We start from the raw sequence: 19,603 nt of genomic DNA on the forward strand, positions 1-19,603 counted from the left end.
CAAAACCTCCGGCGGGCCGGGCAAAACCTCCGGCGGGCCGGGCAAAATCTTCGCCGCTGGGCTGGGCAAAATCTTCGCCGCCGGGCTGAGTTGGGAAGCGGTAGCGGCTGGTGGGTGAAGGTGCAGTTCGTTGAGTATGAAGTCCTGTGCGAGCGGGTGAAGAGAGTCCAGCAGCCAGGAGTGAGCAGAGATGAGCTGCTGTAGCCTGGCTTCTACAGCGCGGAGACACTCTTCCATGTCTGGTCGGCTCGTACTGTCACGGCTGGCGGAGTGAGCCGTGTGGTGTGGAGGGAAGGGAGGACCCAAAATGCAGCAGTGACTGATGATACGAGTGATGTTTATTTACAACGTGACAATGGCAGAAACAGGCAGTGAGGCATGACAAAACAACTGAAGAAACCTAAACTGGGAGAACTAAATGACAAACCTGAGACCATACAAAAGGGGTGCGGGGCAGAGAGACGCAGAGACAGGAACACCATAGAACGCAGACGAGCCGACAACGAACACAGACCGACACCCACTAAATATACACACACAAGGTAATCAGGTAATCACACACAGGAGGGAAGAACAGCTGAACGTAATACACATGAGGACCGGAGGAGACAAGCTGAACACAATGACAACAGAAACAGACTTTCAGAACAAAACAGGAAATCTAGAACACGAGCCTTCAAAGTAAAGCGGGAAACACAGACTGATTTGCAACACAACGCAGGGACATGAACAGAGCACCAAGGACAGACACAGGTAGGGCTGAATATACATCAACTTCAGGTTCAACCCTAAACTAATACAAATCAGAATAAACACAAAACGCTGGGTCAACGACCCAGGACCATGACATTCCTTTAGTAAAAGCACCAAGAAAACACCATGAAAACACCTCACTACACACAAAACTGCAGTACTGGCAAATTGTACATAAAGTATGAAAAGTCAAAGTACTTATTGTGCAGAAAAATGTTCCCATCAGTGTCTGTGGATCAATATTACTGCTGCACATGTTTAAGGCTGAGCTCATTTCAAATCCTTTCTATTGTGTTGAATCTGCAGTAATGCATCATATTCTATAAAATCATATGTTTGTAGTGGCTGTCCTGTGAGGACCACGTCTCTCTAAACAAACAGCTGTTAATGAGCTCACAAACACAGGCCTACAGCTGGATTTGAAAAAGTCCATTCAATAGAAAATCAACAGTCACAGCTGGATTCAAAGGCTTGAGCTCTGTGTGACATGGTTACCTGTCAGCATCTACAGGGGGATTCAAATATGAAGGAAACATGAAGGTGGTGCATTAGAAAAACTGCTGCTTTCAAGCAGAGCAACAAACTGTTTGAACTGATCCAACTTTATTAACACAGACAAAGATTTGTGCATCAGCTGCTGTAACATTTGTAATGAGCATTAATATTAATAAGTGTGAGTGAACAGAGCTGCTGCAGCAGTGAAACTCTCACTGACTGATGTCACGTGAGGCCTTGTTGGCTCATTGTTAGTTCGCTGCACTGAAACAGGAAAATCCAGCTGTTAGTCATAATGTTTGTGTTTGTAAAGCACTTTATAACTGAGGACAGTGTGGAGGAGAGTCTGTGTGAGTCAGCTGCACCAGTGCTTCATGCTTTGGTGTTTGTAACATAACCCTGTAGACTGCTTTTAGTCTCAGTGTCCTTATTTTGCCCTCAGTTATTGGTTCTCACTGTCTCCAGATCAGGTTCAAACACAGAGGAGATCAGGGCTTTGCAGCTGCTCCTAAACTGTGGAACAAAGACCCACGCAACATTAGAGACTTTCAACACCCTCCATCCTCTTCCTCTTCTCCTTATCCCAGCTAACACAGAGAGACACTCACAGCACACAGAGCGGAGTGTGGGGGGAAAGGCCCCACTCAGGTGGTGGAAATGACCTCAGGAACTTGTTGCTGTGAGGCAACAATGATCAGCACCACCATGCTGTTTGTTTCACTCATGGTTTCTCATCTTATGTTTGTTTTAATCTGTTGAATTATTTCAGGACTTTGACTCCTTTAAATGTGCATCACTTTGGTCAGCAGCTGTTTCAGTAACACTTTATAACACCACCTGCAAATAAGGCTCAAGCAGCCTGTAGTTACCTGTAAGTTTGTGTAACAAGTAGGTTTGTGACACACAACACACAACTATAACTACACAACACACTAACTACAGCCTCCAAACACGCTCAACGTCACTAATGTCTCACATGTGAAAACTCGCTCTCTCTCTCTCTGTCTTTCGCTCGCCCGCTTTCCGTCGCCGGTGTCACTCCTAAAAACTTCCCCTTCTCCCTAAACAACCAAGTGCCACATGTTGCCATATCATTTTTTGATTGGCTGACATGGTACACTTTAACACCAATCCGATTGTTCAGTCTGACGTCACTAGCCGTGTCTGGGTCTAAACTCCGCTGCAGGTCCATATATCAAGCGATCACTATGGCATTACTGAGAGTTGAAAAACTGTCTTAAGTCTTTCATCTTTAATAAAATGATCAGCGTTCTGCTCTACCAGGTGTAACAATTGAGTTTAACATCCAGGCATCCATGAAAACGGAATTTATGACATTTAACGGAGTTAGAAGTTAGCAGGGAGTTAGCTCGCTAGCTTCTATCTAAATACAATATAGCATGTCCTGACTGCGGGGTTTTGGAAACAAATTCAAACGTACAGCTCTGTTATCACTTCCAGCATAAATGAAGACAGAAAACTAAACAGCAGTGACGTTTGTAGGGTTACTGAAGTTGGGCTAGCTGGTATATAATGATGTGCTACGTGACCGCTAGCGACACAGCTATGTTAGCATAATATAAACAAGCTAACTTTTTTTCCACTCGATAAAAGTTACCGTGAGTGTTCTCGGTGGCCAGGAACAAATGTAATCGCATGGCAGGATGCTGTAAAAGGACCAAATTTCAGCCAGGAGAACAACTGAGATAATCCATCCACAATACGAGGTTAGTCATTCATATACTGCTGCATGTGATGGGCTGTAGTTACATCCTAAGGTTTTAAAAACTGAGCTTAAATAAATGATTAGCGGTAATAAAAGCCGAGGGAGGTCAACAGTGATCACTGACTGTTTTAGGAGCTTTTTGAGATCAAATAGAAGAAAATACAAAACATTAAACATGTTAACAACACAAAAGCCATATGAAACGCAGACTACTTTAGACCCGGAAGTAGGATTCATCGTGTCATCACTGAACAACCGGATAGGGAAGGGGTGTTTTTTCTTTTTCTTTTTTCACTCACAAGCGGAGAGTGTTTGCTAGCGCTGTCTGTAGAAAACGCCGTTTTTACCGTTCTTCCCGATGTAAACACCACTGTTTTGTTCAGAAAAAAACATCGCGTGTATTTTTTATCATAACTCTGGTTTTACGTGGCCCATTGACACAATTCAAAAACTGGTATATAGTTTGAAGTCCGCACTTTCGACCCAAGCTGTGAAATGGAGACTGAGTCGCTGTGTTGTCTTAAATTGATCATGTGATTTTGACGTGCCGGCGCGTCCCTCGACCCCAGAGGGTTAATGAAAAGTTTTAGTTTTACACACAAGAAGACTGAAGATGAAGTAAAAACCTTGAACTTTACTTCTGTGTCTGATGTTTATTGAAGCTGTCAGCTGTCTGTCAAAGTGGACAAATGGACGCACAGTATTGGCGAAACAGTAAAGCCCCTTCATGACGAGCAGAGACATTCAAGGAGAGAAATGCTGCTGATGCTGCTGCTGACGCCTGGCTCACAGCAGCATCGAGAGATGGATGACACAAAGAAATAACACAGCTGTCCGCTCTAGAGACCACCGACAGAGTCAGCTGTTCACCAGCTAACACCTGTGACTCCACCCAGATGAAGCTTTAGCACCACACCTGCAGAAGCTGCCTGTTCACACCGAGGAATGAATGAGAGCATTTCAAGGTCAGGACCACCTCAAGAACCAGACTGTGATTTATCCCCACTCAGCACCTCACCCACCACACAGCATACAGGAACAGTCTTCCAGTCATGACACTAGATGGCTGTTATTACATTTGGCACGAGGGGATCTCAAAGAAGTGTCTCACAAAGTTGGACTGAGCACAGAAATCCTCGTTCAGAAAGAATCAGTGAAGGGAAACTCCGTCCTAATACCCTCGTACACACAATAATAACATGGACTGAACCACCACTCACAGCCACCAGCACTTTATACAGCCTCTGTAGGAATTATCCACATATCTCACTGATCTTAACTGCACTACTGTATAGTTCTGTGTAAATAATCATTCTGTACATACGATAATCTTTAATCCTACAACTGTTTATAACCCGCATAGTTCACATTTCTGTATAACTGTATATCTCAGATTCTGTATAGTTTTTCATATTTATATCCTGTTCATAGCTTGTACTCACTACAGCCTGTACATACTTATAGTTTTAGCATATTCACAACATACACTCAACAAAAATATAAACGCAACACCTTTGTTACTGCTCCCATTCCCCATGGGATGGACGTAGAGACCTAAAATTCATTCCAGATACACAGTATAACTATCCCTCCCAAACAGTGGTCACAAATCAGTCCAAATGTGTGGTAGTGGGCACATCTGCTATATTGAGATAATCCATCCCACCTCACAGGTGTGCCACATCAGGATGCTGATCTGACATCATGAGTAGTGCACAGGTGTACCTCAGACTGCCCACAACAAAAGGCCACCCTGGAATGTGCAGTTTTGTCTCACAGCAAAATGCCACAGATGCCACAAGCAATGAGGGAGCTTGCAATTGGCATGCTGACAGCAGGAATGTCAACCAGATCTGTCGCCCGTGCATTGAATGTTCATTTCTCAACCATAAGCCGTCTCCACAGGTGTTTCAGAGAATATGGCAGCACATCCAACCGGCCTCACAACCGCAGACCTCGTGTAACCACACCAGCCCAGGACCTCCACATCCAGCAGGTTCACCTCCAAGATCGTCTGAGACCAGCCACCCAGACAGCTGCTGGAACAATTGGTTTGCACAACCAAACAATTTCTGCACAAACTGTCAGAAACCGTCTCAGGGACGCTCAACTGCATGCCCGTCGTCCTCATCGGGGTCTTGACCTGACTCCAGCTCGTCGCCGTAACAGACTTGTGTGGGCAAATGCTCACATTCGATGGCGTCTGGCACGTTGGAGAGGTGTGCGCTTCACGGATGAATCATGGTTCACATTGTTCAGGGCAGATGGCAGCTGAGAATGTCCCAGTTCTTGCATGGCCAGCATACTCACCGGACATGTCACCCATTGAGCATGTTCGGGATGTGCTTGACCGGCGTATACGACAGCGTGTACCAGTTCCCACGATTATCCAACAACCTCGCACAGCCATTGAAGTGGAGTGGACCAACATTCCACAGGCCACAATTGACAATCTGATAGACTCCATGCGACGATGTGTTGCACTGCATGAGGCAAATGGTGGTCACACCAGATACTGACCGGTTCTGGGTCCCCAGACCCCCAATAGCGCAAAAAACTGCACATTCCAGGGTGGCCTTTTGTTGTGGGCAGTTTGAGGTACACCTGTGCACTACTCATGATGTCAGATCAGCATCCTGATGTGGCACACCTGTGAGGTGGGATGGATTATCTCAATATAGCAGATGTGCCCACTACCACACATTTGGACTGATTTGTGACCTCTGTTTGGGAGGGATGGTTATATTGTGTATCTGGAATGAATTTTAGGTCTCTACATCCATCCCATGGGGAATGGGAGCAAAAACAAAAGTGTTGCGTTTATATTTTTGTTGAGTGTACTTCATACCGTGTACATTGTAACATACCATAATAGACCCATTTCTGTAATGTACTCACATATCTATATTATTGCTAATATATATTGTCCATCCATCCATCCATTCGCTTCCGCTTATCCTTTTCAGGGTCGCGGGGGGCGCTGGAGCCTATCCCAGCTGTCATAGGGCGAAAGGCGGGGTACACCCTGGACAGGTCGCCAGTCTGTTGCAGGGCTAACACACAGGGACAGACAACCATTCACACTCACATTCACTCGCACATTCACACCTAGTGACAATTTGGATTAATCAATTAACCTATCCCCACAAGCTGCATGTCTTTGGACGGTGGGAGGAAGCCGGAGTACCCGGAGAGAACCCACGCAAACACGGGGAGAACATGCAAACTCCACACAGAAAGACCCCGGCCTGATGGTGGAATTGAACTCAGGACCTTCTTGCTGTGCGGCAACAGTGCTAACCACCGTGCCACCGTGCTACAATATATATTGTAATATATCTATATCACTAAAGCACTTCTGGATGGATGCAAACTGCATTTCGTTGCCTTGTACCTGTGCATGTGCAGTGACAATAAAGTTGAATTCTATTCTATTCTATTCTAAGTGTCATGGTCCCTTTGTCTGCCCGGCCCTCCCAGCAAGGCTTCCTGCATTTTTGTTTTGATTTCTGCTCTCCTGTCTTTCCTCTGCCTGGGCGGAGGTCTTGGCGGGCTCCCGCCTTCGGCTCACGCACCTCTGAGTAATCGCGGACATGTGGCTCATTATCCAGCCTTCCTCAGCAACTACTTAAGACGCTGGTTCAAAGCTTCTCGTCGCTGGATGTTGTTAGACACACATCAATGACACCCTGGCTCTTGTTATGTCTCGTGTTTATTCCTAGCGTTTCCTGGTTCTGATTCATCTCTCGTTTACCTGTACATAGATTCCTGGACCCGTCCTGTAAGATGACCTCCTCTCCTCTCTCCTTCCTGTGCTCCTCATTTCTCCTTTACATTTCTAGACCATCATCCTCTCTTTTCCTCCACTCACTGCTTTCCCACCTGTCTGAACACCTGTGCTGTAAACTGACCAAAGATGAACCCGAGTCTGATCACATGACTCATCGTAGTGTTCTCATGTCTCCAGCCATCTCTCCTGTGTACACTGATACCATCATTGATCCTTTTCCTACTTTGACAATGAATGCTGTGTTTTGATTGGCTGTGTTTTGATGCATCTGTACAGATTTGAACATAACTGTGTGATCAGTGTTTGTTCTGTGTGTGAGTTTAAAGTCAAAGCTCTCAAACCTGCAGCATCAGGAGGATCCACGGCTGTACTGTTGGTACCAACATTGTCTGACTGACAGGTTTTAACTTCAGCTGTTTTCTCTTTCTTCTGACATCCTTTCAAACCACACACTCACAAACTGCAGTTGTTCTGTCCTCCCAACTGTTGTTCATGAGATCTGAGTTTGATTTCATCTTTTTATTGTTTCATGTTTTAAACATGAAGCTGGACCCATCGTACTTCCCCGTCTCCTAAACCCACTCCGATATCTTTTATTTTCATTATAGTTTGTTAATCTGTTGTTTATCATCGTCTCCATTATGTTGCAGATGTTGGATGTTGAAACCATCCGTCTGCCATTTCCTGGTTTCATGTTGGTACAATCTCTGCTTCCTTCCAGCTCTTTGGAAGTTTCCCATCCTCCCAAACTCTGTGATATTCTAGTAAAATATCTTTAGATGATTTGACCTGTTATAACAACAGAATACATGCCCCAAAATGTATTTTGTAACGTATTCCGTTACGTTACTCAATGACAGTAACGTATTCTGAATACTTTGGATTATTTAATATATTATCATGCTTTTTACAACTACATGAATGTACTATTGCTGTGTGATTTATTACCGTTATTGAAGGTTACTTGCCATATAAATACCAACTAGATATTTAAACCTTAATATAAATGAGTAACAGTAGGTGGACATTAGGTAAGGCTGCACTTTTTGCAGTGATCTCGTGTAGAAAACTGTTTCACGCGTATATAAAACAGGTCCGCGGCTCTGAACCATAGTAAAGGGACCTCTGGCTAATACGTCGGGCTCGTAGCTGAAAACTAGCTTTACTTTGTTGTCTGGGTCAACTTTGTTAGCCAGAGACAGAGAGAGGCGTTGAAAGGCTGCTCCAACAGAACTTACTGTTTCGGAGGAAAACACGAACACGGTGTACAGTCGAGTCTTAATAGCTTACTTACAACTGGGCTCCTCAGGCACTGTTTTTGGCTGCAGTGGTTATTATTATATTTACATGCTTCAAGCTCCCGTTTCTGCTCGGTGACAGCTCGTACTTTTCCTTTTTCTCCCTCCTCGCGCTCACAGACACATAACGTGTATGACAGTTCTCCCTGCAGCACGGACTACACTGCCCATCAGGCTACATTCTTTAGGGCGATGCCTGTAAGACTCTGCCTGTTGCTTTCATATTAAATGATTTTTTGAATAATAAAAAAAATATTAAAAAAAATATTTCTTCACGTCATTATGCAGCTGCAAGCAGAGGTGACATGGGCCGTGAGATTGAGACACAGACATTAGAGCCTCTTAATCGTGTTTTGTTTGGGTTTCCACCAACGTGGAATTACCAAAACTAGAGAGAGCATAGCCTAACATATGAGACTGGAAAAGACCACGTGTAATCCATTATTTCAAGTAACTGTATTCTCATTACCACCTATTTAAACGGTAACTGTAACAGAATACAGTTACTCATATTTTGTATTTTAAATATGTAACGCTGGTACATGTATTCAGTTACTCCCCAACACTGCTGTAATAACTCCTGATATTCTATAACTGTTTTCTTCACTAATATTATCTGGACTATATTGATCTTTCACTGCTGTGACTTCACCAGCCTCCACTGTCACTGCTCCACCCTCCCCCACAGCTGAGCTACAGACCTCCACAGATCTTTAATCACACTTTGTTTGTGACCTTCCCTCCTTTCTTCCTCATCGCCTGCTTTGCTGCTTCTAAAACAGCGTTACAAACACAACAACTTACATCATCAACACTCACATCACTTTGTACAGTTTACTAACAAATCTGAATGTCCTCCAGTCAGCAGCACTGAAACACCACTTCATCACCCCTGTATCGCTCCTCTACACCCAGCTCTGTATCATCATTACAGGAGTGAGGTCACTTCCTGTCTGTGACTTCCTGCCATCAGCAAACACCTGACAGCCAATCTGAGACCATCCTGAGATCAGCTGCTGACTCTGTCCCTGCTCTAATATCTACTCTTGTACAGCTTCTTTAACTTCATTCATTCTTCACTGACTGCTCTGCTCACTGTGACCATTAAAATCCCCACACCACATTATTTTCACTGCACTGGTTTCATCCACTGGTTCTGATGACAGTCTGCTACATGGGCTGTAAAAGCTGAGCTTAAACTGTCCCAGTGTACAACAATCAGCCTGTCCTCTCTGCTGGTCCTCCCCGAGTCTCTTATTAACATGACACGTCTCTGAGAGCAAACACGTCTCTGCTGCCTTCAAAGTTACTTTCATATGTTTCCATTTGTCTGTACACTTTATTACATATGCAATGAATCATCTTCTCTAAGCGCTGTATGAGGTTCCTGTATTTTTCTGACATCTGATGCTGACACTGAACAAATGTTTCTCGTCCTCTCCTCTCATACTTAGAAAACAGGAAATACTTTGTATCAATAGGTAACTTCACATCTGAGCAGACAAGTATCACATGTGGAGTTCCCCAAGGTTCCATCTTGGGACCCCTTCTGTTTAACATTTACATGCTCCCACTGGCACAGATTATAAAGAACAACAAAATAAACTATCATAGCTATGCAGATGACACACAAATATATATCACAATGTCACCAGGAGACTGAGGCCCTGTACAGGTTCTTGGTAAATGCATTGAGGAAATCAATGACTGGCTGTGCCACAATTTTCTCCAGCTAAACAAAAACAAAACTGAGGAAATAGTCTTTGGCGCCAAAGAAAAACGATTACAGGTCACCAGAGAACTTCAATCTATACATCTAAAAACCACAAACCAGGCGAGAAATTTGGGTGTAGTGATGGATGCAGACCTAAACTTAGAAAAACACATTAAGACAATAACAAAATCAGCTTACTATCACCTCAAGAACATTTCAAGGATAAAAGATCTGATGTCTCAACAGGACCTGGAAAAACTAGTCCATGCATTCATCTTTAGTAGGCTTGATTACTGTAACAGCATCTTTACAGGTCTACCTAAAAAAATCCGTCAGACAACTACAGCTCATTCAGAACTCTGCTGCTCGAGTCCTCACTAAGACCAAAAAAGTGGACCACATCAGTCCAGCTCTGAGGTCTTTACACTGGCTGCCTGTCCGTCAGAGGATAGACTTTAAAGTTCTGATGCTGGTCTATAAAGCTCTGAATGGTTTAGGACCAAAATACATCAATGACCTCCTGACCCAGTATGAACCTTCCAGATCCCTCAGGTCATCTGGATCCGGTCTTTTATCAGTTCCCAGAGTCAGAACCAGACACGGAGAAGCTGCATTCAGCTTTTATGCTCCTTATATCTGGAACAAACTCCCAGAAAGCCTCAGATCAGCTGAAACACTCAGTTTATTTAAATCCAGGTTGAAGACTCACCTGTTCTCAGCTGCATTTAAATAAAGCACCAAATCCACACTTTTAAGCTTAAATTTCAAAACTTACATTTAACTACTGATTTTATCTACTGTTCTGATTTTATCTGTTTTGATTTTATATACTGTTTTGTTTGTTTGTTAATTAGTTAGTTAGTTTATTTGCTTGTTTTAATCAATTTTAAATCATGCTTTTTATTTGTTTTTGTTTCTAATGTCTCTGTAAAGCACTTTGAATCACCTTGTTGTTGAATTGTGCTATACAAATAAACTTGCCTTGCATTCTTTCCGTTGACAGTTACTCTGTAACTTCATGTTATCGACTGCTCTGACTTCTTCTACTTCCAGCAGTTTGTAGCACAGCAGTGATGCTTCTATCAGAAACATGCTGCTTCTCCTTCATCCTCCTCTCATTGATCTGAATCAGCTGTTTTCACAGAGAAACGCTGCACAAATCCTTCACTCCACTATTTCTGTCAGCAGAGGACTCGCTCTATCATGGCTGCTGCTCCTTTTTCACTCATTTGTGCTTTGAATCCAATCTGTTTCTCATCATCACCATGAACAGGCTGCTCATCAATCAGCACATTAGCTGTAGATCAGCTGCACACTGATGAAGATGCTCAGACAGACGGGCTGGGCACACAGAGGACTTTATGATCTGTTCTTCAATTCAGTCCAACATGGATCATTTCTGCTCACAGTCCAATCATCTCTGGAAACTTGTGCTTCCATGGCACAGCTGGGCTACTTCAACAAATAGCGCTACACCTCTGGTTGTCAGCTTCACCATCGCTCTCCCCGTGGCTGCAGTACAAGTGAGCTGACACATCCATCAGTGGAGGCTGTGGGCCAGTAAGGAGCAGCAGCTGCCTGCAACATGGGCTTTACATTGAAAACAGCCACAAGTCTGGGCCTAACCACGCCTTTGGACTTCTTCTTCATTCCAATGAGATTTACATTTCAGGGAGTTCCCCTGGAAAAAGAGCCATTTTGAAAGCTGTTTGCTGACTTCATCAATAATCTGCTTCAGTCATCCAGATGAGAATCCTGAGAATGGAGCAGCCCTGATAGCAGCTCATAGGATCACAGTGTTTTTCATTCAGCTGGTTGATTTCACAGGTTAGGAGGTGAACAATCTAACTGTGCTCCTCCTTCCACCTTTGGACCACTCATTTAGTGACAGCCAGGATGTGACAATCAGCTGTGACACAGGAAAACATGAGGTGGGAAACTCTGGAGAAGATCTGCTTTTCTCTACAGGGAGGCTCGCACATCTAATCTGCTCACCATCACTCAACTCACTTCAACAACATGCTGACTCAGTCATTTCTGCACGTTTCCTCATGTTACAGCCCTGACTTCAGTTCAGCTGAGGAGGAGATGAGGGAGGAGAGAGCAGTGGTGGAGGAGGCAGATAAGGAAGAAGAGGAGGAGAAGATCCAAAGAGGAGGCAGGGGGAGAGGCTCAGGAACAGTTAGATCAGAGACTTTGAGCCATCATGGACTCCCACTCCTTCCATCCAGCCCTGTGTGGATCAGCAGCTCCAAAATGTCTGCTCACTCATGTTCTTCCTGTCTGTGCTCTTCTTTCATTTCACTCATTATATATGAGCTGCTCCTAAATCACACTGGATATGGATTTTCTGTCCATCCACACTAATTCTCTTCATCCTCACCTGATTGTTTGGATGCTCTTTGACAGCACATTGAAAATCCTCACAGTGACTTCTATTGCCACACTGACTGGACACATACAAAGTTGAAGGCTTCATGTGTTTGGCACAAATAATACTTTGGTAGGTCTGAGTTGTGTTTTGAACCATCTCTCAGGACCAAAGTCTTTTTGCTTCCTTCAAAAAGAGCTGAAGGCTTTTTACCTCACAGTTTGTCCTTTGATATTATTGGATGATGGACTGTGGGAAACACAAATGTGCACTTCTTAATGGCTCATATGTGCTGTGAAAGAGCTCTTTGTGATCTTGAAGCTTTTCAATAGTTTTTCTTTGGCTGTTTGTAAAGTTTTCTGTGTGAACTCTCAGGAATCTGGAGCAGTCTAATAGAAGTCTACTGGGGTACAGAGGGAGGAGCTTCTGTCAGACTCTTTCTGATGAGGAACTGAAGCCGCTCTCATGGTCTCATCAAATCATCAGACTCTGCTGAGAACAACAGTCATGTGACCTCTCAGAACAAACAGCCTGTTAGTTTCCTGCTGCCTCCATCACTCACTTTCATTCACTCTCAATCACACAACTCAAATCATGCCAGAGGCTTTTATTTTGAAGGTAGGATCATTTTAATGGTCTTCTTAGTTCATTTAAACACACAGTTGCTCCGCCTGACATTTTTGGCTTTTAGATCAAAACATCAAAGAATTTATTTTATTTGAATGAACTGAAAATAGATTCAAACTAAAAGCTTTTAGAGAATAAACTCCTACATGACCTCTGACCTTTGCCCTGTGTCTACAGCACTGACCTCTGACTTTCAGCTCCACTTGTCTCTTCAGCAGGATGTTTCCCTCCCTGCTGTAGACGGTGCAGGTGTAGGTCCAGTTGTCTCCATCTGTGGGGTGTTTCAGGGTCAGACTGAGGTCTCCAGTTTTCAGCAGGTCTTCATTCATCTTCGTTCGGTCTCTGTAACGCTGGTGCTGTTCTTCAGGCTGGTCAGAGCCGTTCTCATACACGTGGACCTTCCTGTCATATATGGTATCGTCCATCCACTCCACTTTAGCGTCTTCAGGCAGGTGAAGTGTGGTGTTGAAGGGCAGCTGGACAGACTCCACCCCTGAATCCACCTCCACCTGGGGGACTGAGAGGACAACAAAGCACAACATGAGCTTGGATGGAGACATTTGTGTTGACTCTAACAGGCTGAATGCTGCTGCTTCACTGGGAGCTCACTGTTAGATAGAAAGTGGTCAGTGTGAAGAGGAGACGCAGCAGAAAGATGAAGACTGACAGGAAGAAAGCAGTGAACAGACTGTTGGAGCTGCTGTTAGTGGCATCAGTGACAACGATGAGGCCGCCTACAGGGAGGAGGTGGATCGTCTGGCTGAGTGGTGCGACAGAAACGACCTGCTGCTTAACACCGAGAAGACCAAGGAGCTCATCGTGGACTACAGGAGGAATGCTGACCCACATCCACCCATCCACATTAAGGGGACGGCTGTGGAGCGTGTGAGCAGCTTCAAGTTCCTGGGAGTCCACATCTCCGAGGATCTCACCTGGACGACCAACTGCTCCAAGCTGGTCAAGAAGGCTCACCAGCGCCTCTTCTTCTTGAGGACTCTGAGGAAGAACCACCTGTCCTCAGACATCCTGGTGAACTTCTATGGTGGCACCATCGAGAGCATCCTGACCAACTGTATAACAGTCTGGTACGGGAACTGCTCTGCCTCGGACCGGAAGGCGTTGCAGAGGGTCGTGAAAACTGCCCAGCGCATCGCCGGAGCACCACTTCCTGCCATAAAAGACATCTACAGGAAGCGGTGTCTGAAAAGGGCTGGGAAAATCATCAGAGACCCCAGTCACCCATCACATGGACTCTTCACCCTCCTGCCCTCTGGGAGGCGCTACAGGAGCCTCCGGACTAAGACCACCAGGTACCGGAACAGCTTCTTCCCCACAGCTGTCAGACTCCTGAACTCTGCCTCCTGACATCTGACCCACGTTAACTCATGGACTGGACATACACACACACACAAAACCACCTACACACACACACACAATGGACAACCGTACCCTCAAACACACAATAATAACATGGACTGAACCACCACTCACAACCACTAGCACTTTATATAGCCTCTGTAGAAACTATCTACACCCTCACTTATCTTAACTGCATTACTGTATAGCTCTGTGTAAATAATCATTCTCTACATTCAATAATCTTTAATCCTACAACTGTTTACAACTTGCATAGTTCCCATTTCTGTATAACTGTATATCTCAGATTTCTGTAAAGTTATTTATTTCATATTCTGTATAGTTTTTCATATTTATATCCTGTTCATATCCTGTACATAGCTTGTACTCACTACAGCCTGTACATACTTATAGTTATAGCATATTCACAACATACTTCATACCGTGTACATTATAACATAATAGACCCATTTCTGTAATATACTTACATATCTATATTATTGCTAATATATATTGTAATATATCTATATCACTAAAGCACTTCTGGATGGATGCAAACTGCATTTCGTTGCCCTGTACCTGTGCATGTGCAATGACAGTAAAGTTGAATTCTATTCTATTCTATTCTATTCTATTATGACATTGATGCTTGAAGGGAGTCAAAAGTACTCTGCATCTTGGTGCAGGAGTTCATGGTTAGTGTTTCATAAGTAGATTGTGGCTTTGCAACATTAAAAAATGCATTTAGTTATCCACATGATCCTCATTGGACTGGTTAGGACCAGTAGTCCTCTTTAATAATTTGGCAAAGTGATTTCAGTACTGAGATTAAAACAAAAAGTTAAATTTGTCACACAAGGGGTCCAAACACTCAATTTTTTCTCCATAACCCCTCATTATGAAAGTGGTAAAACCATCCATTTTGACGACTCTGCCACAAGGTGAAAAACATATTGTGGGGAACTCCAGGCCTCGAGGGCCGCTGTCTTGCATGTTTTACATGTGTCCTTAATCCAACACAGCTGATTTTAATGGCTAAATTACCTCCTCAACATGCTTTGAAGTTCACCAGAGGCCTTTTAGCGAACTCGGCTGGCGGTGTTCCAGATCTACTGGCGTTTAGATCAACTGGCGTTGGTCGAACAGATGTGTGGCAGTCTTGCGTTTCAGGAGCTGCTACCGACAAACCAGCAAAAAAAACGCCAAATGTGTCATCTGTGACACTTGTGAGGTTATCTCAAACAAACTCCGTCAGTCGTGATGCTGTTGAACAACAAAATGTTTAAAAATGTGGCGAGTTTACCTGGTGATATCCTCATGCGCGACGCGATCGCGAAAACAGCAAACAAGTAACACCACGCCGATGTTGTTCACAGGACAGCAAAAGTAAACGATTGGGAGACTTGTCGTCGTTATCGTTCCCCTCGCACGGTTTATTTCTCCGGTTTCAGCGTTTTTGCTTCGCAACTAAAGCGAGCAGTTGTCCACTATTGAATTAAGTAAAACCAACAACATATTTTTTTCGATTTCTTTTTCTATTTTTCTTTATCTATTTCTAGTTTTTTTATTTATTATATTATATATATATATATATATATATATATATATTGATATTTTTTGATATATTTATATATTATATTTATATATTTTTTTATTTTTTCTATTTATTTCTATTTCTATTTTTTTCTATTTCTTTTTCTTCTGTTTCTATTTCTATGCTAATTTCTTATTTAGTAACTGGGGTAAAATGAGTAATATTAATAGAGTGTGATTGCCAATCCAGTAACTTAATTTAATGTTAATGAAAACTAACATTACGTCAAATTGTTGAGTTATAATTGTTGTTTAACTGAATCTTGATGTCAGAGGCCTTAAGCAGAATGATGTGACAGCAGAGAAACACATGACCATCCTCCAAATATCATCTAGAAATAGAAATGTGTCCACTGTGGGACGTGTGAGGCTGACATTAATATGTCTTAAAGTGGGAGATGAAGAAATGACTCCAGGGCCCAAATCATGGAGACAAACATCAATCCACACTTCACTTTGTTTCCTGTCTCTAAAGTGGGAATATTTCAGTGTGATGAACAAACGGCCTCCAACAAATGAAGCTGATTTCCTTTTCCTGTCTTTTCTCCAGCGGCCTCAGCTTCTTCCTCTTTCCCCTGTCTTCTTCTGCAGACGCTCCTCTGTAGCTTCAAGCTGTTTCTCTTTACAAGGAGAGCTACAAACCTTTGCATCCAGCCACAAACACCCCATGGGCTCCTCTGGATCATCACACTCAGCATTTTCACAATAAAAGCCTCGTATTTATGGCTGCTCCACCCTGACATGTGACAACATCCAAATGACTGGATCAAAGTGTTTGAATGATCTCAGCAGCTTTAAAACTATTGATATTTATACATTTACACTGATTTGGACTAAACTAACACAACTATTGATTTGATCCAAACTCACATCATGCCAGAGGCTTTTATTTTGAAGTTAGGATCATTTTAATGCTCTTCTTAGTTCATTTAAACACACAGTTGCTCCGCCTGACATTTTTGGCTTTTAGATCAAAACATCAAAGAATTTATTTTATTTGAATGAACTGAAAATAGATTCAAACTAAAAGCTTCTAGAGAATAAACTCCTGCATGACCTCTGACCTTTGCCCTGTATCTACAGCACTGACCTCTGACTATCAGCTTCACTTTTCTCTTCAGCAGGATGTTTCCCTCCCTGCTGTAGACGGTGCAGGTGTAGGTCCTGTTGTCTCCATCTGTGGGGTGTTTCAGGGTCAGACTGAGGTCTCCAGTTTTCAGCAGGTCTTCATTCATCTTCGTTCGGTCTCTGTAACCCTGGTTCTGTTCTTCAGGCTGGTCAGAGCCGTTCTCATACACGTGGACCTTCGTGTCGTATTTGTCCTTCCACTCCACTTTAGCGTCTTCAGGCAGGTGAAGTGTGGTGTTGAAGGGCAGCTGGACAGACTCCACCCCTGAATCCACCTCCACCTGGGGGACTGAGAGGACAACAAAGCACAACATGAGCTTGGATGGAGACATTTGTGTTGACTCTAACAGGCTGAATGCTGCTGCTTCACTGGGAGCTCACTGTTAGATAGAAAGTGGTCAGTGTGAAGAGGAGACGCAGCAGAAAGATGAAGACTGACAGGAAGAAAGCAGTGAACAGACTGTTGGAGCTGCTGTTAGTGGGACAGGACTTTATTCAGTCTCTGAGGACCAGATTTGACTTGATGAAGCAGAGAAACACAGTCTGAGTGTTTCTGTCACACTCACTTCATCACACAGCTCAGTTTGACAACATGTGGAAGAATTTGATAGAAGCTTCCTTTAGTAAAAGCACCAAGAAAACACCATGAAAACACCTCACTACACACAAAACTGCAGTACTGGCAAATTGTACATAAAGTATGAAAAGTCAAAGTACTTATTGTGCAGAAAAATGTTCCCATCAGTGTCTGTGGATCAATATTACTGCTGCACATGTTTAAGGCTGAGCTCATTTCAAATCCTTTCTATTGTGTTGAATCTGCAGTAATGCATCATATTCTATAAAATCATATGTTTGTAGTGGCTGTCCTGTGAGGACCACGTCTCTCTAAACAAACAGCTGTTAATGAGCTCACAAACACAGGCCTACAGCTGGATTTGAAAAAGTCCATTCAATAGAAAATCAATCTGTCTTCCTGTCTCTGTAATAATGTGAATTATTGTTTGCAAGATGGTTTGTTCCACAATGGATTGTGTTGCTGCACGGACTCTTTAGAGTGACACACGAGTAAGGATTGTTAGGTTGGCTGTGTCCCAATTCAGGGTCTGCACGCTTGAAGTACGCATTTTAAGTGCGATTACGTCACCGCCACGCGACGACGGCTGTCCCAATTCAAAGTGTACTTCAAATGCATACTTCAAATGCATACTCCAAATGCGCCGTCGATTTCCCCAAATATCAAGCGTGATCCGGTGCACGCTTCGTGGTCCCATATATCCCACAATTCATAGCGCGGTGGTGGGTGTGGATAATTTTGCCGCAAAATACGGCAGAAGGGAGCGGCCGAAGAGTGAACTGTCAATAGTAAGTACTCATGATGTCACTTATTTATGTGCGAATGTTTAATAATGAAAAAAATTAAAACATTGCTGTTGGCCACATGTCGGCAAAGTTATATGACATTAGTGATGTTTGTACTTTCAGCCTCTACATATATATATATATATATATATATATATATATATATATACATATATATATATATATATATATATATATATGTATATATCATAATAATCTGACAATACTATAACATTGGCCATATTATATTTACATTACCACAGTGAGATGACTTTAGTCTCATGAACAACAAGAGCTAATTGTTATTTACTAACTACTCTTGAACTGACTGTTCAGTACAGAAATGAAGCCCAACAATCATGTTTTACAGTCCTCTGGTCTCAGCCTCAGATACTCAACTAATCAAAGTGATGTCATGACAAAAATGCATGACCAACAAAACATTTTTTCTCCTTCATTTATGTCATACTATCTCGCGTTTCTCGCGGTTAGTATCATGGTTGCTAGGCAACCTGAACAGCACAACGAAGGCCAGACCGTCCCATTTCACAAGCCTCTCACTTCTGCACTTCTCGTACTTATAGTACGCACCGTACGTAGTACGCGTAGTGCGCGTACATCAAGCGTGCAGACCCTGAATTGGGACACAGTCGTTGTATGTTGCTGTTTCACATGGCACAGGACCAATCTGAGTCGCATGACTTCTTAATAAAACTTACTACCCCGTTTTGGTAGGAAATAGATATTCTGGAGTCTGTCGTGAATGAGACCAGAATATAACATGGTGGCAGCGGAGCGGATAGCGGAGCAGGTAGCGGAGTAAGCTGCACGGCCGGAGTGGAACCCCGGGAGACGCCTGTTGGAGCGGTGAGCAACTAGCGGCTAATCGAGTTAGCACCGCCGCGAGGCATTGAGGGCCTTAAAGCGCCGCCGACGCTGGTATTGGACTCCAGTAACCTGTCACGGACATGGAAGACCTGGAGGGACGAGTTTATGCTCTATGTGGAGCTGACCATGGATTCAGACGGCGAACAGAAAAAAGTAAGCCTGTTCAGTTATCTCGTTGGTGAGAGCGGCAGGGAGCTGCTAGACACGCTAATGGGTGACACGGCGAGAGATCGGTGGACAGTTAAGGACATTATTGAGAAGTTTGACAATCATTGCAATCCTGTAGTTAATGAAACTGTGGAGCGTTATCGGTTCTTCACGAGAAACCAAGGCGCCAGTGAGACAATCGACAGCTATGTGACGGAGGTAAAGCTGCTGACAAAAACGTGCAATTTTGGAGTAATAAGGGACTCACTGATTCGTGACAGGATTGTATGTGGACTTAACAACCCGAGTTTGAGGGAGAGACTGCTGCGTGAGAAAAACATGACACTGGATGCAT

At 43.5% G+C, this 19,603-nt stretch overlaps 1 protein-coding gene across 1 annotated transcript in view; it reads right to left on the reverse strand.

The window, feature by feature from the left end:
* Positions 1-19,603, reverse strand: part of LOC112432613 (uncharacterized) — a 33,739-nt gene that overhangs the window by 1,534 nt on the left and 12,602 nt on the right. The window contains exons 4-5 of the mRNA XM_076882087.1: positions 16,814-17,140; positions 28-144 (exon numbers count right to left, since the gene is read on the reverse strand). Coding sequence (XP_076738202.1) covers positions 28-144; positions 16,814-17,140 — 444 coding nt within the window. The remainder of the gene's footprint in view (positions 1-27; positions 145-16,813; positions 17,141-19,603) is intronic.

This window comes from Maylandia zebra, linkage group LG3 (assembly GCF_041146795.1).
Source record: "Maylandia zebra isolate NMK-2024a linkage group LG3, Mzebra_GT3a, whole genome shotgun sequence".
Lineage (NCBI taxonomy): Eukaryota > Metazoa > Chordata > Actinopteri > Cichliformes > Cichlidae > Maylandia > Maylandia zebra.